This window comes from Ciconia boyciana, chromosome 2, assembly GCF_034638445.1.
Source record: "Ciconia boyciana chromosome 2, ASM3463844v1, whole genome shotgun sequence".
Lineage (NCBI taxonomy): Eukaryota > Metazoa > Chordata > Aves > Ciconiiformes > Ciconiidae > Ciconia > Ciconia boyciana.
Genome location: NC_132935.1, coordinates 105,770,216 through 105,793,555, shown reverse-complemented (window position 1 = coordinate 105,793,555; position 23,340 = coordinate 105,770,216). Strand labels below are relative to the sequence as shown.

Below are 23,340 nucleotides of genomic sequence, written 5' to 3'. Positions count from 1 at the left end.
TTCTTTGCTGAAAATACAGAAATATTCTCCTCATTTGGCGTGGGAGAGATGGGGAAGGGATGGACTCCGATATGCCATCTTCTGCAGTGGATGACTCAAATCTGCATGACTCACAATATTTAATGTACAGTGAAAAGACAGTAATCTAATGCTGCATAAACAATGGCTTTGTGGTAATTCTTAAAAGCAGCAATTATATGTAAAGGAAAAGATAGTTAAAATTTTAACATGTAGACAGGGTAGCTTCTGCTTAAACCAAAAAGCACTGTGCAATTATTTCTGCCATTAGCCCTGAATAGTAAATGAAGGATGAAGGAAAAGAGGCTTCTTTAAAGGACTGGATGTTTCTCAGAAAATCTAGCAGAACCAGGGAAGGAAAAATGGAAGCCAGGAAGATGAGGGAGCTGGAAGGGGGTGGACCACCTTGCTGAAGAAAGCAGGAAGTGAAGATAAGGGCACAGTAAATCAGAGCAGCCTGAGGCCCCGGTGAGATGATCACTGCAGAAAATGGCTGTAGTGAGGTTAAGACATGCCCCCAGGTAGCAGAGCAGTAGCAGCTTCCACTGCAAAGTCAGCTGCTTTAGCCTCAGCTACTGGTGGAAGTGGTGTGAGCTAATCTGAAACAGAAGGGGAGGTCACAGCACCTTTTGCAAATGAGGAATGGCTGAGCAGTGGCAACACCAAATACCAGCTCAGTCACTTCAGCAGTCAATATTTGTATGCAACTTCAGGCTGTGAGGATGTACAATCCTTCCACTTGCCTGAAGGAAAGTCATTATGCATGAGCTGGTAAGAAAATTAACATTTACAAAGATGCACAGACTGGCAGCACCTTCAAAAACCAGGAACAGGTACAATCCAAATTTTGCAGCTCTATGGCCATCTTCTATAATGAATCTTAAGGCTCTTTTTCAAGATTGTACAACAGAAATAAGATATACAGGTCTGTTTCGAAAAATGTCATAATCTTATTGGAGAATCTCAGGGCAGGGGGGAATGGTTTTAAGTGTGGGAAAGAGGAGGTATACAGAAGAGAGGAATCTCACTCAGGACAACAGAAAGAGGAGAGCAGGGGTCATAAATGCACTAAGGAACATCAGATTCTTGGGGGAAAGAGAGGCAGGATAAAGAACAGGAAGAACATCTAAAGAATAAAAGCATACTGAAGACTAATGTGCCATTAAGGATAGTCTTCCAAAAGCTTCAAGACAGTGGGGAAAAAAAAAAAAGTCACCGGAGAAGAGAGGAAGGGCATGCAGGGCAGGAGGACAGGAGGCACCAGTGGTACGCTCATTTAAAAATAGCAAAAAATTGAAGAGTGATGGATGGTGAGTCAGTGAATATTTAGCTTGTCTAACTGCAGGCACCAGAAGAAGCAAGGGGATGAGGGAAGGCACTTTACTGTCTCTGTTGAGGATAGGAAACTTCAGCTCCTGGAACACCGGTGCTCTGAACCACAACTCAAGGGTTAATTCACTCTAATGCTAGGATACCTGGAGTCACAGTTTTCTTCTGCTACCAGGGCCTGAGCTAGCATCTCTGTACAGTTCTGTGCTGCAGAGTCTAACTCCAAATTGTGAGATCCTGACCCAGCACAACACTGCACATGCATGAAAGCTGAAGATAAGATCCTCTGATGCAAAACAAGAAATCACTGGTGTTTCACCCCAACCCACAGAAGATGCTCTTACCTGCATGAGCATGTAATAGATCCCAGCCACTCCATGGGCCGCTCCAACATATTGCTTCCTGTGCCACTGGTACAACAGAGGACAACGGTCTGTTTTCCGCTCCTCCTTCGAAAAGTTTTTCCCCGATTCAATAATAGCATCTATTACCTAAGAAAGAGAACACACCCCTTCTGTCTGTCTCCCTTGCTTTGATTCAGAGGGTTTTACTTTGTCATGACTAAAACCACAGTAAAGAATAAGCCACAATAAACAGTGATAGGACAACAATTTTCAATTAATTTGGACTTGAATGTTGAGGCAGAAATGGAATTTCTTCTAAATGATGGAATCACTTATATTTCTAAGAGCAGAAATTTAATATATAAATATTTCTAATCACTTTTTTCCACGCCTGCCTTCTCTGGTTCTGGTATCTACAGAACAGTCGTGCATCTTCCCCACACTGAATTCTCCTTCTTTTCACTTAAAGACTTCCACGCTTCTTTCTTAAGGTTTTTCGTAACAATTTCTCATCCTCAAATGCTCCAAAACTAGTTACATATTAGAGCCATTTCTATGGCCAGCCATGGACCCACCCGTACTGGCCTGTCTCAGTCCCAGCTGGGCAGCACAGAAAGGGGGAAGAGATTGCAGGGAGGGATGAGACGGAGTTCCCAGTTCTAGGTCCCTCTCCTCTCCAGCCTCCCTCTCTTAATCCCTTGAATTATGTGAAGGAGTGATTCCAGTTCAACTTCAGTGATGCTGTGGCACTGGAGTGAGAAAAATATCTTACCTCTTTGATAACAGACTGTGGTACAGTATCCGGACCAATTTCAGTATTCAGGTACAGCAAGGCATATAGGTAACCTGCTCTGCCATAAAGCAGCTCATCTGGAAGTTCAGCATCTGTGCTTATGACTGTCCTTTGGAGCTGCAACAACCTGCATCAGAGAAGGAAGGTGGGGAGAGAGAGCATCTTTTCTAGAGTATGTATCTGGACTATGTATCGCACAAGCCATCAATCAAACCAGAAGCAGAACGAGTGCCAAAGCCCCACAACTTCCCCTCAGTCATCCCCAGTTCAGCTGGCTGCCAGGTTTACACATACGAGCTCTGCATGCGTGCCATCGCTGACAGACAGGCAACTCTGAGCCAGAGCCAGGTGAGTACTAGTGCAACTGTCAGGTTTTTGTGCAGACAGAAACAGAGGTATGGGTGTGTGTGGGGGTTGGATGAGGCTGGAGAACTACTCCAACAAACAGGGAGCACCACCTGGAGCCTCTGGGAATTTCACCTGATCAAGGACCATTAATTGTAGATGTGTAAGAGGGAAATAACAAAAGTAAACAAAAAAACCCACCACCACCATTCAGCACTCCCCCTCCCTAGACAACATGTTGTCTCAAATGTTTAGCAGCTCAGTTTTGAAAAGGGCACTGCTATTATGCACAAGTGTTTTGCTTGCCTTTAGCGATGGAAAAAGCCTTGGGCTGGCCATCACAACTCTCATTTGCTCCACAGAGACTTCCTGCTATTACTCTACCAGTCTGCATTAGAATTGAGGTGGAGCAGAGATCTGTTTTCCTGCCCACTCCCTCCCTGTCTCTTCCTATCTTTTGTGATTAAATTGGCAATTAGATGAAACCATGGAGATGATCACATTTTAAATTGGGGAAAGGAGCAAAACAATCTGGATTAAGACTAAATTAAATTCCCAGATCCCCCCAGTAGCTATTACTCAGCAGAAATGTTAGCACTAACATCATGCTGGCGTAAAAACACTGACCCAAATGGCTTGTTTATGCTGTCACTGCTTAATACCAGGGAAAAGTCACTCACAAAAAAAAAAAGTTTTATATTATCATTCCTTTCTTGGAACTACTCTTTGGACTTGGAGTTAAATTATTTTCTGTTAAGCTGTCCACTATTAAGTTTTATTATTCAAATCATACAACTGGACAGCTACAAGGTAAAAAGTTAAAAGTGTAATCATAGATTACATTTTGACATCTATAATGTACCACTCAGCTGGTGTTATGAATGTATTTGTAAACAAAAAAGGAAGAAAAGGAACAAATAATCCAACTAACCTCCTTTTCAGTCCTCTTCCTAGAAATGACTTTCCAAGCAGAGGCGAGACTAAAAGATTTATTGCTAATCTCATTTTGCTATACTCATGCTTCACGCCTTACAGCAACACTGCTTTCCTAGCTGCATCCAAAATGACATGCCCAAGTTTACTGCCAGTTCTAAAAGCAAAAATCCCAAATCTAGCACCCATTTCAAAACTGAAATATTCATTCAGGAACAGCAGCAGAGATTAATCACACTAGGATTCTAGATTAGAAAGAGACCAATTATATTTCCAAATATAAACCAGAATGGAGATGAGGACATGAGGCTAGTCTGCAAATTCTGGTGGCATAACATATGCTGCTGGACTGCTAGCAGGTGGATTGCTGGTGCCGAATGCAAACCCCACAGGACTCCAGTGCTTCCAGCCCTTGCTGGGACAGCAGTCAGCTCTGTACCAGCAAAGGGACAGTTAGTTCTCCAAGGAAGCTCAACATCTAAATGGGATTTCTCAAGACATTTGTTACATTTAGATTACTTTGAAAAGGGAATGGAATTTTTTCAGGCTACCCTTCATATCCTCTGACCTAATTAAAGCCCTTGCCTTTAACCGTTCAGCAAATACCTCCTCTTTGTTTTATTAAATCTCTGTTACATATCAATCTGATGTACCATGTTTCAGTCTGCATGGTTCCAGATCCCTGCAGTGTACATGTTTTGTAATGAATCCACAAGTAAGACCCACGCTTTACAGGAAGAATCACATACTGCACAAGCACTACATATTGCCCATATTGCCGATGACAAGCATGTGGCTTTTGTTAAATGTCACTTCAACGTGACAAAATCTAAACGTGCATGCACTACAGATATGTCCAGGACATTCTGTCCTTACAGCAACAGAGGACTCAAGATAACCCGCTAAATGTAAATCAAGTGTAAGCCAGCTTTAATAAAGATAAAGCCTGTTTTGTATTCTTCTACTGAAAATATATCAGGGGAGAAAGTGTCTCCTTTTTTTAATCCTGTCCTCCAAAACTCCACTTGCTAATGTTACTGAACCAATGCTCTCTACAAATTAAGGGCATGGCTTTTTCCACCATCAACCACTTACTTGGCAACACATTCTTTAGATTCACTGTCATTTTTCAGCTTGTGATAAACCACTGCACCCACTGCCAGTGGCCCAGCATCACCACAGAGGAAAGTAACTCTTCTGCCATTCAGATTGCGAAGAATTCTCTTCACATAATCAAGAGATCGCTGCAAATGGCTCTGGTTTTTCGTGACACGGTACAGTTGCAGATATAAGAGGGCAATACCTGGAACAACCACAAGAAAGAGAGATAGTTTAATTTACTTTTCCTTCTAAGTATATCATATTCCCCGCTTTAGGGCCTGTAACTTAAATGCGAACAGGTATTTGGGCAATTAAAACATGTCAGTCAAGGGTCCTAGCTTATGCAATAGGAAGGCATCAGGCCGTCTATTTTGATTACATTTCAGTTTGGATTGTGACAAAAATCTAAAAAATTATCAGACTGAAGCCCAATGGTAGACTCATAATTTGCAAAGAATGAAGAAAATTCATGACACAGGCACCAATGCTTGGTGAAGAAATCACTGAAGACTCAAAACCATGGGCTAACAAGCATGTGTATGGCCAAGTAATGATGGATGAGGGAAGTGGATGAGGGAAAGGCTATGGATGCTGTCTACCTAGACTTTAGTAAAGCCTTTGGCACTGTTTCCCACAGCATTCTCCTGGAGAAACTGGCTGCTCATGGCTTGGATGGGCGTACACTTCGCTGGGTAAAAAACTGGCTGGATGGTCAGGCCCAAGGAGTTGTGGTGAATGGAGTTTAATCTGGTTGGCGGCCGGTCACAAGTGATGTTCCCCAGGACTCAGTATTGGGGCCAGTTCTGTCTAATATCTTTATCAGTGATCTGGACGAGGGGATTGAGTGCACCCTCAGTAAGTTTGCAGATGACACCAAGCTGGGCAGGAGTGTTGATCTGCTTGAGGGTAGGAAGGCTCTACAGAGGGATCTGGACAGGCTGTATCGATGGGCCAAGGCCAATTGTATGAGATTCAACAAGGCTAAGTGTCAGGTCCTGCACTTGGGTCACAACAACCCCATGCAACGCTACAGGCTTGGGGAAGAGTGGCTGGAAAGCTGCCTGGCAGAAAAGGACCACCCCCAGGTTGGTTGACAGCCAGCTGAATATGAGCTGGCAGTGTGCCCAGGTGGTCAAGGCGGCCAATAGCATCCTGGCTTGTATCAGAAATAGAGTGGCCAGCAGGACTAAGGAAGTGATTGTCCCCCTGTACTCACCGGCACTGGTGAGGCTGCACCTCAAATACTGTGTTCAGTTTTGGGCCCCTCACTACAAGAGAGACATTGAGGTGCTGGAGTGCATCCAAAGAAGAGCAACGAAGCTGGTGGGGGGTCTAGAGCACAAGTCTTGTGAGGAGCGGCTGAGGGAACTGGGGTTATTTAGCCTGGAGAAAAGGAGGCTGAGGGGAGACCTTATTGCTCTCTACAACTACCTGAAAGGAGGCTGTAGCGAGGTGGGGGTTGGTCTCTTCTCCCAAGTAACAAGCGATAAGACAAGAGAAAACAGCCTCAAGTTGTGCCAGGGGAGGCTTAGACTGGATATTAGGAAAAATTTCTTCACTGAAAGGGTTGTCAAGCATTGGAACAGGCTGCCCAGGGAAGTGGTTGAGTCAGCATCCCTGGAGCTATTTAAAAGACGTGTAGATGTGGTGCTTAGGGACATGGTTTAGTGGTGGACTTGGCAGTGCTAGGTTAACAGTTGGACTTGATGATCTTAAAGGTCTTTTCCAACCTAAATGATTCTATGATTCTAAGTACATTGACTGTACAATACTCATCTATTATATGCAACAAGTGACTTATTTTCCATTTGATTTGTAAAAGGATCTTTTGATGAGTTTTTGGATTCAACTTGCCAAGTTCTTTACAACCCTTAAATGTATTTCACAACAAGATTATGAGCTTCCACAAGTTACAGTGGTTTGTAAAAGCCAGAAAGCAAACAAGTCCTCAGGGAATGCCAGAAGATAGTATCAAGCTTCATGCCATTAAACTCATTCCATAGTTTTCCCTTAAAACAAAACCAAACCAAACCTTAAAAATTGCAACAATGTAGACTGAAGAAAGTGAAACAAATCCATCTAAGTGGATGTTTACTGGCCAATTGCAAGCATATATGTGCAGAAGCAAAACATTTACCTCCAGACCGTACTGCATCTCATACTCATTTCTGAACAGGGAGAGCACTCTCCCAAGCCACAGCTAAAGCCGAGTACACACAAGGCCCACTTAGCTCCACAGTGAGGCTACCTGAGAAGTACAAGAAGAATAGGACCACAAGAGTGCTGGTACATCCTCAGGTATTCTCCAGACTGGCTTTGAACAGGCCTTTCTAGACGAGTCCAAGATTGCTGCAGACCTTGATTAGCCCAACTCAGTGGCACAGGAACCTGTGGGCTATTTACTGGGATTTCTGTAACCCTTTTTTATATTGCAACAAATGTGTAGGTATCTGGGCTTGATAAAAAAAAAAAATCAGATACCCTTGATCTGGGTATCTGGGATGATCAGAAAGTAGCCATGAGGCCCAGCTCATCCAGTCCTTTCTTGTGCAACACTTTCAAAGTGGCTCCTCCAAGATGTCTGGCACATACAAAGAGTACTTGTATAAGCAAGATGGACTCTAACATGAGTCCTATGACTGTTATGCCAACGGTATGCATTCCAAGATTTTAAAGACGTTCAAGCCAATGCTTGTGAACTTTGCTCACAAAGTTCAAGCCAATGCTCAGGACTGTGTACTGCCAATAAGATTTGTCTAGACTTGGTACATAATAAGCAGGGCAGTTGTTTTCAGCATTGCTTTTATCTTCTGATTTGCACACTAGCAAAATGCTGCAAGGAGCAAATTTGGGAAGAAAGTACTTTCACTAAGTTTTTTAAAAGCCAGACCATTCAAGTATTTTTATTCAGGAATCAATTCTACAGAAGCCTTGAAACAAGTTTACAACTTGGAATAGATGTAGCAGTGATCTAGGAAAGCAGGATTGGAAAAACCCAATTCTCATTAGATTGCGTTACTTGTTCACCTGTCTTCTTGTTTCAGCTAATGATGGCTGTGTTACTTTTAGCTTATGACTCATATTCAGCATGCTCTGGTTTGTCAGCTGTAACTTCAGTTGCCGGTGTCAGAGCGTGGCTCCCCAGGAGCCGTTTTGTAATGTCAGCAGAGAATGCCCACCACTTGAGATCTCTGCACTCACTTAGCAGCCACTCACTTTCAGACCTTGAAACACATCTACTGTTTAAGCCTGAGTTGTCTAAAACTTCCCCACCCATCCACCCACAGCACCATCTGTACCGAAACATTAAGAAGAAAGCAAAGAAATTTTACCCTTTCACTGCCAGAATTAAGCCTGAGCACGGGCAAAGCCTGGAGAGTTTTTCCAAGCTGCTCTCCCTCACGACGCAAAGATAAAAGAATAGATTCTCTCAGGGCACGTTTCAAACATGCTGTGCTAAAAGCGTAAGTATGTCTGAAGCACAAGCTAGACAGAGCAGGAATAGAATATGCCATTGTAATAGCAAAGTGGCACTTAAGAGGCCAAGACAGAAAAGCATTTTGGCATCTTGAAGAGCAGTGGCTGCATCAGGCTTAACAACTGCAGGCTCTGCCTAAAGGATCAGAAGGGCTCATTCACATTTGGACAGCATCAGTGATGCAATGCTAAATGAACGACAGTGCCTAGCAATAACCAGCGCTCGCACATGCCTGTTTATCTTCATGCACTTCACAATCTTGCAACTCCACCTCCATACTCCCCCTCCTCACACATTCATTTTACCATTTTTGTGCAGACAGAACAACCAGAGCCAAATAATCCACATTCCAGATTTTAAGGCTCCGAGCTCCCGGGTACAGAACACCCCCTTTCAGTGATTAGAAGATGCTGTTACCATCAGATAACTGCTAACTATCAGTAAGTTGAACAGAAAAAGGTGGAAATAACCCATTTTAAGAAAATGTTAAAAAAACTAGAGGTAAGCCAAAAGAAGGAGTAGCCTTAGAAAATCCACTCCTTTTGCAAGATAAAGATCTCCACACACAAAAGCCAATTACGTCTCTGTAACTAGATCCTTTGTCCACTGAAATCAATGCAAGTCATTCCAGACAGTAGTGACCAAGGGTCCAGAGTTAAAAGAAACCAACCCACACAAATGCCTGTATCAGAGTATTTCTGCTGCTCCTGTGAGAACATCAGAACTTTGTCCTGTGAATAAACCCAATTATGCCATTTCACAAACACACTTCATTCAAATTCTCACCAGTCCAGCCAGTATAGGCAGAGCAGTCATGTGGATCTGCCGTCTTCAGCCCTTCCTCCATTTGTTGCAGAAGGTCCTTGATTTTTGTCTGGATCCGTTTTGAGAACCGAACACTGACCTGAAAACAGGAGACAGGATAAAAGGAGAGAGTCAGAAAAGGAAAGAATCTGTAACCAGATGTAACCAAAATGATTAGTTCGTTCTTTGTAACTAAGCAACATAGAGATAGGAACAGGTTAGACAATGCTTTAATATTGTGTTTGTACACCTATGGCTATGGATATGCTACTATGCCCAAAGACAATTGGACAAGGAGTAGTACGGACATGCTGCTATGTTCCCAGTACAGCCCCAGCCCATCTTGACAACGAGTCGAGGGTGGTTAGAATAACTGGTTTGTGTTAAGGGTGCCAAATCATTGTTAGGGACCATGCACCATGAAGAAGGGAAGCAAGTGAAGCAAGGTGGGATTGCACATGTCCAGAAGAAGGGGTCAACTAAACAACACACCTGTATGACCACCAAGGACCACCAGAGACCCCCACAGAAGCCCCTCAGAGCTCAAGGACGCATGCGTAATGACCACACAAATATGATAATTAGTTCCAGGAAATAGAATGAATATGTATGGTCATTCTGGGAAATTTGATGCATATGTATGTAATTGGACAATATAAGTTTTGGTTGATGTAACCTGCGGTATGCACACTAGGTGGAACGATCCCCCGTGTATCCGGCGCCATAATAAAGAATGCCTGCTTCTTAATACTACATTGGTGTTAAAGAGTTTGATTCCCGATTTCGGTGACAAATCCAAGAATGCAAGCTGGCTGCTCCACTTTCTTGTTTGGAAAAAAACAAACAAAAAATAACTAGGGAATAAATACTACATGCAGCAATCAGCAGTGTCAAGGTGGTTCATCTTAAGTGTGTCCCATGTAATGCATTATTACATATTAGAATAAGTTACTAGTATCTACATTAAAGAAAAATTATCTGGGGATGCTTTAAAGTCACATGAAGAGCAGCTATGGACGTTGTGACAGTATGTAATTATATGCTGTCTCTTATCTCAGGCTCTTAATACAGTAAGCAAAGCTTCTCTGAGCTGAGTAAAAGGTGAATAGAAGCAAACAGAAGACAACCATCTGCTGCCACTCCATGGGCCAATACTCCATTCAGGGTCCTGGTACCAAGACCATGTTATGGATGAACACAGCACAGTGAACCTACAAGCCCTGTGTAATAGGTGGTTGCTCTCATCACAAGGTCCCTGCACATCTTTTGTGGCTCTATGGAGCAGGAAATAGCTAAAGGAAAATAAATGCTCATATTTGAGACAACCAAGTCAAAGTCAAGCCATCATCTTCAGTGATGTACTCAATCACATCATCCATGATGTATTCACATTTTTTTCCTAAATCCAAGCTCTTTCTGATGTCCCAGTTTGTGATCACCACATGGAAGGCAAGTCGCTTAGAGCCATAAAATGCCCTTCCTCTCATTTCTTGCTCTCTCCTCTCCCCAAAATTGTATTAAGATTGACATGCTTTATCATGAGAGGAGGTTGTTAAACGCAGTGAACTCTTGAAGAACAACTACCTAAAAGAATGAGCTAGACACAAAGCAGACAAGTAGAAGCATCTTGGCAGTTTCAGGTGATGCATGAAGTTGAAGAAACTAACCTTTGATTTTATTCGTTGCTTGTTTTTACTTTTGACCAAGAAAAGTTTACATAGATGCTACATATGAAATATAACACAGGATACTTTAATCTTGCCACCATTTCCCTCTCATTAAGCATACTGTACGGGAAGATACATTACTGATTACTCCCTTAAGCCTATGGAACATGCAAATGGTCAATTAAATAGAATCTACTGCCCTATTAACTTCCATGGGAAAGAGCATTCAGGAAATCCCTTTGCAGGATGAGTCTACATTTGAGTAGGAACATCAGAAACAACACTCAAAAATGTTGGGGGGGGGGGGCTGTTATATAAACAGTATCACTTACTGATCAGCTTTTCCCATTAACACATTTATTAGAAGCTATTTTATATATTTAAATAGAGCCTAAGGTCTAAGTTTGCTTATAGAACAATTTATCTACTACGGAGCTAGAGAAGGAGAAACAAAAAAACCTCTTCCTTTTCTGGGCTATAGGAGAAGCTTTACCATTACCAGATAATTGCATCACTCTGACAAAATAGTGATGTACACAAACTTCGTGCTACCCCAAAATATTTTGTGAATGTGCTTTTTCCATCATCTACAGAAAGCCCCAAGCATACATCACTTGGCACCTAAGTCTCAGTTACCCAGGAACATCTAGAAGAGAAACTCTCTAGGAACATGGAAACCAGCAGAGCTTCCCCACCTTCCAAACCAAGAGTCACAACGCAGTGGTCATCAGGAAAAGGGCATTACGCAATTTGGCTACCTGTCAGCTTACATGGAGAATAAGCTACTGTTTCCCGAACAGTGCTTGATCTCCTTCTACCACTTGCTTCCCCAACCTGCTCCCAAATAACAGCCAGAACAAGTCAGATTGATGAAGTCTTAGTTTCATGTTAAACACATCTACATTTATGATGTTTTACTGGACAAGGAGAAATCAGCTCATTAGGAATGCAAGTTCTTGTTTGATTACAACACATCCCAAAAGGGAGGGGTTCAGATAAACAATGGGTCCTGGATGCCAGCATGCAACTGACTACTCAAAATACACCACACTTTGTACTCTTGTTCAGAGTGGAACTTCAAATAAAAACCAGTGAATTAAAACATCCATTCAATAGATTCAGAAATCAGAAAGATAATAGGAATCACACAAGTCCTCTGACACACTTAGAAGTCTCCAGGGTCAATGGTTCAAATCCGTTTTATGATGGTGGGATAGGGAAGGAAAAGGAAATTGCGCCATTATATCTCATGTCACACACATACTACTCTAGGAAGGAGCTACAGTTCCCTTAACCTTCTCCAGTAACTCCAGAAGTAGCAACCAAACACAGTAAGCATCTGATGTCTACTCTTTGGCCTTAACATGGCATTAAGGACCTTTTTAGTAGATAACTGTACCATGCACACACAACACAACACCCCCCGCCTCCCCTTTTAACTAGTTCAGTGAAGTCTCAACACAAAGCAAAACCTTTCCCAAGGGCAGAGCTTCTCTCCTTCAAAAGACAGCTATGCCAAGGCTAAGGCATATGGTGAAACAGCGTGAGGATATCCACGCGGATGCATCCAGGCATAGCGCTCAGTTTATCTGACACGAGTGAACTAAGGTTTCAGACTCCCGGTTAGTTTACCTCCTGCACATCACAAGCAGGCTGGTTATCTTTTTGTTCTGACAATATACCTGCTGTTACCACATCAGGATATTTTTTATCAAACACCAGACCAAATTACTTACAGGCAGGAGGGGAGGACTAGGACATCAGAGCACCTGGGTTCTGCTTTGAAACCTTGGTCCCATACAAGTAATTTAGCTCAGGTTGGCATTTCCCTTTCTCTAAAATGGGAATTGTAACTTACCTATCTTGATTCAGTGCTTGGAAAAGCACAGATTAAAGGATCTTTTTATTATGATTATAATGATTTATCAGGCCAAACAAAGCTACTCCCAAGCTTAGGCCAGTGTGAATAGGCTATGAGTGACAACAAAGTTTTCCCCAGCTACCTACCTACTCCTCAACCACTGCCTCTTTTTTTTTTTTTTGGTTGCTCTGAAGCTTTAACAACAGAGTACCATCACTGTTCATTTGATAAGATTCCACTATAAGCTTATAACAGATGCTTACATGCACTAGAATAAATTAATTATATAAAGAAATGAATGTTGAAAGGTGGCTTTAGAATATTTCTAAACCTCCATCAAGGAATATTATGGCAGCATTACAGCTGAGCATAAAGCACGCTAATTCGTGTTGAGTACAGATTGATTTTCATGAGAAGCATATTCATTTCATGAGGATGATTCCAGCTGGCATTCAGCCTTTTCTGCAGGTGACTCTTGTTATTCCTGGAGGGAAAAACAAAAACCAGGAAGCCTGACCGCTGATATCCAGTATCACATTTACTCCTGGTTCACAAGAGACTGGCTGATAACAGGAGCTGAGGACTATCTTTAGTAGAAACAGCTCTCTCCAGGAATTCAACTGCTGCGTTACTCCTCTGCTGCTGCAGAAAGAAAACACTATCATCGCAACCACTGCTCGAGTTTTAGATCAGCAGGACACAAAAAATGAGAGCTCATTCCCCATAATACCAAACAGAACCCTCCATCATACTGATTATGGTAACAAGAAAGGCTCATTATCAGTATGAAAGAAAAGTAGTGCAGAAAAATTTGTATTTTGTATGTTGGGTTTGCAAATTAATTGTTTTGTGATTTATTTGAACCATATCACTTCTTCCATTGCAGTGAAGTGGTATGCAAAGCTGCATCCCAATACAAAGCCTTTTAAAGCCAACAAAAACATAAGGAATGTAAGCATATATGTAACATCACTCACCTTTGGCACTAATGGCACGGTGTCCAAATTATGCTGTCCTTGTCAGCAATATCTGTTTCCCTTATCTGCTTTCTTTCATTCGTAGGTTCCAAAAAAGAACTTAAATAATCTTCTTTTGTAAACCCAGCACTAAAACTACACACACACGTTACGAAAAATACACCACGATGCAAATAAAAATCTTCTAAAAGAAATGCACTTTTCACTTGCAGTTGATATTACAATAAAATACCAATTCTTACCAAACTACCTCTCCATTACAGCCATATCCAGCTTTACAGCTGTGGCTTTACAACAAATCAGCACCAGGAGCAGATGAGGCAATAAGCAGCTGCTATGTATGTGTTTTATATGATGATTTCTGGTAGGTAAGAGAAGCCTGTAACTTCAAGTCTTGCAAGTTTTAAAATAAAGCACGCACATTTGGACCAGATATCGCAGTGCTTACGTAAGTCTGGCAACACAACCATGAGACCTTATGCCACTCCTTTTGTGGTTAGAAGTAATACTCTGGTTTGACTGACACAGGGTGAGTTATCTCATTTGCCTGTGTCAAAGACACTTATATATTGATGTTTTTCAAAGCATTTATTTGCATCTTGACATATCTGTGCCAAGTAACTTGTGCAGACACACAGCAGGTGGCAGGACAATGGACATCTGAGCTCAGCTTCCTCAAGAGTTGCTAACATACCAGTCTTTCTTGCCGCCACCAGCTCCTAAAACAACCCTCTCACCATTAACCCTACCTTACCATTACACTATTCTATTTTACCCCATCACCTTTTGGGGGACTGAAAAAGGATGTGATTGATTACGCAGAAGCAGCAAGGAGATGGCCTATACACAGAATGCTACCTACTGAACAAGCAAAATAACACTTTTGTTTTATCTCAGTTCAAATCAGGTTAAGAAGAGACATTTCAGAGAGAAGTGACTTTATTGTTGGTGATGTGTAGAACAGGAGACGTAACATGGTGCTGGGTTTTCTTTCAGGCAAAGCACTTTTCACAGAGAAAAAAAGATACGGCTCAAGTTGGCACTGCAGCAAAGACTCATTCAAAACCAAACTTGCATAGAAGACTGCACAAGGGACATGACAGACACTGGTAAGGCAGAACAGGGTGGGGGATGACTCACAGCTCTACTGAAATGAGAAATCCTGGCCATACTGAAATCATTGGGAACTTTGCCACTGACTGTAAGGGAGCCAGGTTTCACACCCACGCACTGGAGCACAGGTTTATTGAAGCAGGATGAGGTCTCAATGCTCACCTCCACAGAGCTCCTGCAAGAGCCGACCAGAAGGCAGCAGGATCCCACATGCAGAACCTAGCAAGGTCAGCTGGGAAGTGACCTGTCTTTTTGTACAAAAAACCAAGTTTTACTTTCTTTTTACCTAAATCAAAAGACTGTTACAGCTCCAAGAGCAGCTTATTTTTCTTCTCTGAAAATACCAGATACTAAGAAACCTCATCACAAATCCTCTGAAACAGTTAAACACAGCTCTCTGCTACTACTCAGTTAGGCCCTTCCAGAAACAAATGCCAGTTCTGCAAAACCACATGCTTTATAAATGATTTGAAACACTGCTGTCTGTAGAACACATTGCTCTGTTTTTCAGTAATCTGGCACCTAGTGCCATACATGTGATAGTGGGGAAAAAAGGAAAAAAAAAAAAGAAGAAAAAAAGGGCGAAGGGAGGGAAAGAGAGAGAGAAATCAATAGCTGTAGGCAAACTACTACTCTGCTACTACTACTCTGCAAGTGCCAACTTAGGAATAGACTTTAAATGCGGGCATCACCCTACCTCAAAGGAGATGAGGGCGTAAAAAACAGCATTAAAAGGCAATCCATTCATGTTACAGAAAGAATTGTTTAAAGCATGTAAGAAATAGTGAGACTGTGCCTCTAAGGCATTTGTGTGTAAAAGGAGCTATTTGTCTCATTGGTGATTAGGCTGCAAAAAACCAAAGCCTATTGATTTAGATAATCACAAAGAATCATCAAAAAGCTTCAGATTATTGGTAACAAAAATAAACGTGATTAACAGACATCAAGAAACATTATTCTATGTTTTGGGAAATGGAGGCTGATAAAGCAAAAGAGCAATACTGAAAATCACTGGTTCTTCAGGTAGCGTAACACCAGCATGCTACTTCTTGAAAACTAAGAAAATAAAAGTCTGTTGCGAGTACAATTTAAAGTCACTCACTACATAGAGGTCTCTGCCCTAGCTGGGACATTTTTAGGTGGTCCACAAGTTGTAAAAAAAGCTAAAACCTCTACCAATACTGCCTAAATTATTTTGATGCACAGACAGCAGGTATATTCCACATATTGAACTTGACAGCCTATCAGTGTTGTGCAGTTAGACCACAAATATAATTTATTTTCATCAGAAAATGAGTACCTGTTATTGCACTTGCCCATGTAACTAGCCAGAGTAACAACTCATTAACATGCGGGTCTGCAAGATAAAACTAGAAACCGGCAAAGGCTGGATGGATGCAAGACAATTTAATCAGAACTTGAGTTTTGATTTAAAAAAGTATCTTCATTCAGAACTGGTTGACTAAAACCAAATAGCCTTAAACATGTGGTTAAAGTGTTGTCCTGAATAACAGGAGAGGCTTTCAATATAAAAGCATCAGAAAAGCACTAAGCAGCATTTGATGCTGATGTGCACTGCAGGAAAGAAGCAGCAGTTCTTCCTCTCAGGCTGTGTACACTAACTGCCATGAATTAGTAACGGACAAGGAAGAACAATAAACTGATTCTCAGACTGAATTTTGACCATGACTCACAAAAAGCAAAACAAACTTTCCTTCAACAGAAATATGATTTGCAGTACTCAGAATCCTCTATTAAAACAGCATGCACCTGAGATGGTGTGCCAGGAAATGGCCAAAAAAGTGGCTATCTCAAGAAAAGCAGCTACCCCATGCCACAACTCCAGCAAAAAAGTGTGAATAAATATTTACTGGCTCTGGAGGTTCAATTTTGCCTCCAGTGCAATGAGTGGTATGATTCCCACTAGTGTAAGTGGTTGCAGAATCAGTCCCAGAACAGAGAGAACTTGCTGCTCTCAGCGAGACAACTAAAATGCCCAGTGAGACAACCCAACAAATATAAAAAAAATACCACAGGGAGGGGAATGAATAGTGAGGCAATGACAAAGAACTTTAGATATATTTTTGTAAATATATTTTAAAGGAGGAGGAAGACTGAAAAGCCACATAAAGGAATCATCAGAACTGACAGGAGATTGAGAAAGCACCAGGAAACTAAACACCACTAAATCACCCAAAAGATAATCTAAGTAAATATTCTGTATCCCCATTAAGCGATAATCTTTCTCAATAAGCATAATTAGCTTTAAAACAGGTTCCCCGTAAGGAGCCCCCTGCAAAGCCTCGTTAAGTACATTGTATACATTTGTCAGAACACATCACCTTTTACTAATATTCTTAAAACATTATGGCAAGTCAGAAAAAACTTATCAAGAAAGAATTGGCCTAAAAAAGAAGTTACTATTTGGGCATCCTAGTGACCTATCATAAAGTTTGAATCCAATTTCAGTGCTGTAAAAGACTACCCCCTTGTGATTCCACAACAAATCCAGACAATCTTAAATCGAGGGCTGGGATGTGATAAAATCTTGACGCTGGGGCGCTTTTCTTGCAAACACACAAAATCCATATCAGGTTGCCTAGGCATGGAGTTGTTTCCACCTTCCCCTAGATGAGCAGGTAAAATCAGCCTGCCTTTGGTTCCCAAGTCACCAGCCTGCAGATGGTGTGAAGGTGGCTCCCAAATCACACCTGACTGTGCTACGGATGTAGCCACAGAGCTGTGGTGGCTCTGAGGATGGTGGGCAATCTGAGGTTGATATTGGTGGGTCACGCATGGAGCCAGGTCCTTGAACAAGCCATCTCCGCCTCTTACCAGCAAGCTCTGCTCACCATTCCCCTTCCCAGGAAATCCATTACAGCTTCATAGCTCTCTACCACACAAAGGTTTTGATAAACAGTTTCTGAGCCAGGACAACTGGCTGCCCCTGCTTTATGCGAGCCTGTGCAGACCTCCCCATTCTCGGTCCCCCACCCACAGCTAATGGGCAACACAATGGCAACAAGTCTTGACATTAATTGCAGTTACAGGTTGTCTCTGCTCCAGTTCAAGTGGGAAAGCAAAGCACAATACAGCTCAGACGAGTTACTCTTTGGTTCCCAACCTGCACAGGCCCATAGCCTGATATTGCCACATTTAAGAATAGGTGAGCTTGTAACTAGAGTTGCCTACAATGCAGATGAAACTATCAGAACTAACATCTGCTTTTCAAATATTCATACTTTCCCCAATAAACAATTACAATGAATTAAAAATTAAACTTAACAGACAAACTGATTTTCCCATGAACTAATCTGTGGCCCCCAACATAAGAAGGACATCGACCTCTTGGAGTGAGTCCAGAGGAGGGCCACGAAGATGATCAGAAGGCTGGAGCACCTCCTAAGAAGATAGGCTGAGAAAGTTGGGGCTGTTCAGCTTGGAGAAGGGAAGTCTCTGAGGAGACCTCATAGCAGCCTTCCAGTACCTGAAGGGGGCCTACAAGAAAGCTGGAGAGAGACTTTTTACAAGGGCATGTAGTGACAGGACAAGGGGTAATGGCTTTGAACTGAAAGAAGGTAGATTTAGATTAGATATAAGGAAGAAATTCTCCACTATCAGGGTGGTGAGGCACTGGAACAGGTTGCCCAGAGAAGTTGTGGATGCCCCATCCCTGGAAGCGTTCAAGGCCAGGCTGGACGGGGCTTTGAGCAACCTGGTCTAGTGGAAGGTGTCCCTGCCCATGGCAGGGGGGTTGGACTAGATGATCTTTAAGGTCCCTTCCAACCCAAACCATTCTATGATTCTATGAATATGCTTTGTTCTGAGTCTATAGCTGTCTATTCATTTCTCTGCCTCCCTGACCATTTACATTCCCATTTTGAAAACTTTTGGACCACTTTGAGATAACATCTATATGTACTTTTTCAGGCTAAGGTATCACTATGGGATCTACATCAAAAGGAAAAGGGCTACAGGATACATATTTAATTGAAAGATTCATCATTTTTTAAACAAAGACTTACATTTAAAATTATGTTTCTTATTAATCTAGAATTAATTCTGTCTGATGAATTATTACCTTCAGCTTTCTCAGACAAGTTACAGAAGCAATAAGTCCACAATACTTTCACGGTGAAGAAATATAGTTAAGAAAAAGTGAATTCCAACTACATGAGCAGAGTCAACCTAGATAACTGCAGTGTTTACTGTGACTATTTTTAAGAAGGCAAAGCAGCAGCCCCAAACTTTGTTTTCTCTTCTCCTACTCCCATACCTTCTAGTTTCCTGAACTGTACCTTATGCATACAAACACATGCTTCCATATGCAGCACTTTGTCCCAATTGTCTCACATTTCAGACAATGACTTGAAGAGCTTCTTGTCCTTTTATCAGCCAGATTAATTGTAGATGGCAATCACGGCAGCTTATGAAACCAAATGGAGGGATTAATAATGCATTGCCTTCCATGACAATGGCAGAGCCCCGCACACCTTTAGCTGTCATTACGTGAGTCACTCAATGCTCACTGCTCCACACAGCAGCAGATGGGAGGAAGAAATTATGCAGTGCACTGAGGACTTCTGAAAGCTGCTCTCATTTTTAGGAAACTTGTGCTATTGTGTACAGCAGTATACAGAACAGACTCCCTGACCTGTGTAAAGTCCTTTTGTCTTCACTGGGGCTTTAGGCAGGCAAAGATGTTTCTCTTACAGGACTGCAGCCTGTTAAATGCAAAAAACCCACCAAAACACAAACCAAAAAACACAAACAACAACAAAACCACCCTGAAATACTAATCAGGAAGTCCCTCAAAAGTCAGGATAGTACTAGGATTGATAATATGCAAATGCTGCAAAGAACATAAATACACATAAATATACTCATGGCTATGTTCTAGCCCAGAAACACGTAGGACAATTCCTCAGATTTTGCAGATGCAGAAACAAAAGGAAGTGTACACATGCATCTGCCTTCTCCTATGAAATGCACAGAGTTGAAAAAATTCAAAGACCACTGAAAGTTGCTGTAGTTACATCACTTAAGGTGGTACAGAAGATTATTTGTTCTTCCAGAGGAGCTTCAGACTTTTGAACTTAACAAAGCCCAGACACCACCTCAAAGATATTTTCCAAACAAAGCTGCACAAATAGCTGCCAACTGCCACACAGTAACAAGGAATGTCATCCACTGTTGATGCTGGGAAAAAAACATTTGCACCCACTGTAAAATAGCATACTCATCTACAGCAGAGCAGAACAGACTAGGGCTGTGAATCTAGGGCTACAAATTCATTGACTAACTTTCAGCTCTGCCACAGAAGAATGTCTCTGAATTTGGATTAATTCAAGAATTAAATCTGAAGTAAATTAGAGTTGAACTATTCTGCAATACAGCTAGTATTCTCTAAAAAAACTTTTTTAAGGAAGTTAACCTTCCTCCGATATCAGTTCTCACTTTGGAAAGCTGTAGTCAACCTAGATCAGCAGTAAATGAAGGCCTATTTTCCCTTTAAAAAAATGGACATAAAATGTCAGATCTAAAGCAGGTACGTAAGGATGACTGGCCTACAGAAGGCCTTAGAAGAAAGTTCTTGGTATGTTTTTTATCAATTTAACAACAATATATAGCTATAGTTGCTCTGCCACCTCCTCTCTGCCTTCATACTTCAACTCATCATACTTGGATGTTTTTTATATACTGAGCCAGACAGAAAAGAACAAAGAAATCACGGTTCTCTTTCACAAAAAAATTAGTTTTACCAGCACTGAGTATACTACTAGGGATTTTTGTAAAAACAAATCAGATTTCACTTCCAAACCTATCCTTGCTTTTTAACCCTTTTCACGCACCAAGTTCTGCTTTTGACAGCTGCAGTTAGCTGCAGCAGTCAGACACCAGTCCCCCAAAGTATTCTCTTTTGTGCTCTCTGCTTAGCCACACACAGCTTCATAAACCTCAGTTGCAACAACTAGTGAAACCTTTCATTGCTTCGGACTGATGGTGAGTTGATGCTGTCCTGCTCATTCTTACGATGCTCAGGAAGAATGCTGCTCTCATCGCTGGGCATCACCATCCTCATCCCACCCTATCAGTAAATCAAGCTAATTCCTTATTGCCACAAGCAGGAAAATACAGAGCCGAGATTAAAGGCTCTCCTTTATTCACCCCAGTGTACAGTCCAGTGAGTTAGGAAAGTTAGCTTCACACCCAGTGCATTTGAGCTTCTAGCAATGTCACCATGCAGTGTTTTTCATCTGAAAGATGACGAAGCAGCACAGTATTGAAAGAGGAGGCTGCTCAGGGGCTCAAATGACAGAAGGTCCATATTCTGGTATTCCTTCTGCAGTACAAGCCAGCCTGCGTGGTAAGAGGCCAGAGCAGCTTCTGCGCTTAAAGCCTAAAACGCACATAGCTCCCCAACCAGCAGTGCGTGGTGTCGAGGAGATAAGCGGAGCAGGACTGTGCTGTGAACCTCCCATGACCAGTGCCACCAGACAGACCTTCTGCTGGCCCGAACCGACTGCCAGGTGCCTATCATGGTGCAGATGAATCTATAAACGTGTGTATGTCAGTAAACACATGCCTTGGAGATAATGATCTAGCATCCCCTAAAGCCTGAATGTTGCCGTCACCTGAGGAGAAACTCGTCTTTTCTAGATGCGCACTCATCTTTTCCCTTCCCTGCATGCTCTCTTTAGTGAAACTCGGGCAACTTGTAAGTGGTGTGACAGAACCGCCGTGGTAATTGCAGCACAGGCAGCGCTACCTCCAGGCCGGGCACCGTGATCACTCGCTTTCAGGCGGAAAATAAACAGCTTATGGCAGTCACTTCCACCGACTCCGAGCCGTGCGGCCGGGCTGAGCCGAGCTCCCGCTCCTTCCCCCAGCTCACCCCGCCCGCCTCTCCCCTCAGCAGCCCTCGAGGCAGCTGCCCCTGCCACGCCGCCCGCGCGGGAACGGCCCCACGGCCCGCCCCGAGCCCGGCCGGCGGGCCGGGGGCGGCGCAGCGCTCCGCGGCGGCGCGGACAGGCCGCGGGGCGCCCCACCACGGCGCCGGAGGCCGCGGCCGGGCTCAGGGTGCCGCCGGAGGCCGCTTCGGGGCAGCGCCCACGGCCGCCCGCGCCGCGGGGCCGCCCCTGCGGGGAGGGAGCGCCCCGCGAGTGAGGCAGGGCCCGGGGGGCCGGGACGCGGCGCCTGCCTGCCCTCCCGCCCGGGACTCACCTTCCCATCGGCGCTGAATGGGAGGGACTCCTCCTCCGGCGGGAGCCGCGCCTTGTCCCGCTGGGCGTCCGCCGTGCTGGGAGCGGCCGCAGCTGCGGCTCCGTGGGGCTGGTAGTCGGGGTAGGGGTTGGCGAAAGCCCGCTCCTCCATCTCCGCCTCGCCGCCCAGCTGCAGCTTCAGCCTCTTGGACATGCTCTCTCCCATCTCAGCCGGCCCCCGGCCCGCCTCCCCGCACGGCAAGCCGGCGGGGACACACTCCGCCCCGCAGAGCGGCGGATTTGCAGCAACGCGAGCGCCGCGGCAGGCAGCTGCCCCGGCTACAGCCGCCGCCCGGCGGGCGCGGAGGCGAGGGGCCCGCGGCGGCCCCGCGGCGCCGGGGCTGGGTCAGGGAGGGCGGCGAGGCGCGGCCCGCCGGCCCCGCGCTGAGGGGGCTGCGGTGGCTGTGCCCGCGGCCGCTGGCCCATCTGGGCCGCCTCAGGGCAGAGGCGACGCCGGCCCCGTCCCCGAGCCGCCGAAGCCCAACTTGGGAAGGCGAAAGGGGAGCTGCGACGCCGCGGCTCTGCCTGGCGTCCCCGTCAGTCGGGGAGGGGGAGCGGCGAGCGCGGCGGCGGCATCACACCCGCAGGGGCAGAGCGCGGCCGGGGCCGCGGCCGGGCCCCCCCGCGGGGAGAGGCAGCCCGCCCGCCCGCGCAGGCTGGGTGGCACCGCTGCAAAGCCCGCCCGAGCTCCTCATCGTCCCCCGCCGGCGCGTCAGTCCCTCGGGTTGCTGCTGCCGCCGGCCGCACGGCGGGCGGCGGAGCGGGGCTCCCGCCGGCTCCTCCCGCCCGTCCCCCCGCGGCGAGGACGAGCCGTCGCCCGGCGCATCTCAGAGGAGCGGCAGCAGCAGCAGGAGAGGGAAGGACAGCCCCAGGAGCAGGCCGTACGCCAGTAGCTCCTTCGCCCGGCTCATCCGCAGCCTCCGCCGGGCTGCGCTCATCCGCCGGCAGCCCCCGAGCCCTGCGCGCCGACCCTCAGCCAGCCCCGGCGGCAGGGAGGCGGCGGCCGCGGCCCCAACGCCCGCCTTGAGGGGAGGGAGGCGGCCCTCGGCTGCCGCCCGGCGGGGAGTGGGGAAGCGGCGGCGGTCGCCCTTCAGCCGGCGACGGGAGGCAGCTCCCGGGGGAGAAGAGGTGGGGCGGCCTCCTTCCTCGTCCCGCCTTCGGGTTGTGCTGTCGGCCTGGCGGCTTAGTGTAGCCGCGCTGTCTGCGGGCACCGCTCTGTCTGCGGTGAACCCCCTCCCAAAAGTCAAAACATATTAAGCAAAAAACACCAAAAAACCCCACAGCACTGAAGGGGGCCAGCCGCGGCAGCTCGTCG

The 23,340-nt window shown here is 44.8% G+C and overlaps 1 protein-coding gene across 2 annotated transcripts in view; it reads right to left on the bottom strand.

Moving 5' to 3' along the window:
* LANCL2 (LanC like glutathione S-transferase 2) overlaps positions 1–23,121 on the bottom strand; it is a 37,351-nt gene extending 14,230 nt beyond the window's left edge. The window contains exons 1-5 of one of the 2 annotated variants that reach the window (XM_072853408.1): positions 21,988–23,121; positions 9,128–9,245; positions 4,858–5,065; positions 2,464–2,611; positions 1,692–1,838 (exon numbers count right to left, since the gene is read on the bottom strand). In XM_072853408.1, coding sequence (XP_072709509.1) covers positions 1,692–1,838; positions 2,464–2,611; positions 4,858–5,065; positions 9,128–9,245; positions 21,988–22,191 — 825 coding nt within the window. In that variant the 5' untranslated portion in view covers positions 22,192–23,121. The remainder of the gene's footprint in view (positions 1–1,691; positions 1,839–2,463; positions 2,612–4,857; positions 5,066–9,127; positions 9,246–21,987) is intronic. The other variant, XM_072853407.1, reaches the window with a different exon arrangement.
* Between the last annotated feature and the right edge of the window lie 219 nt (positions 23,122–23,340).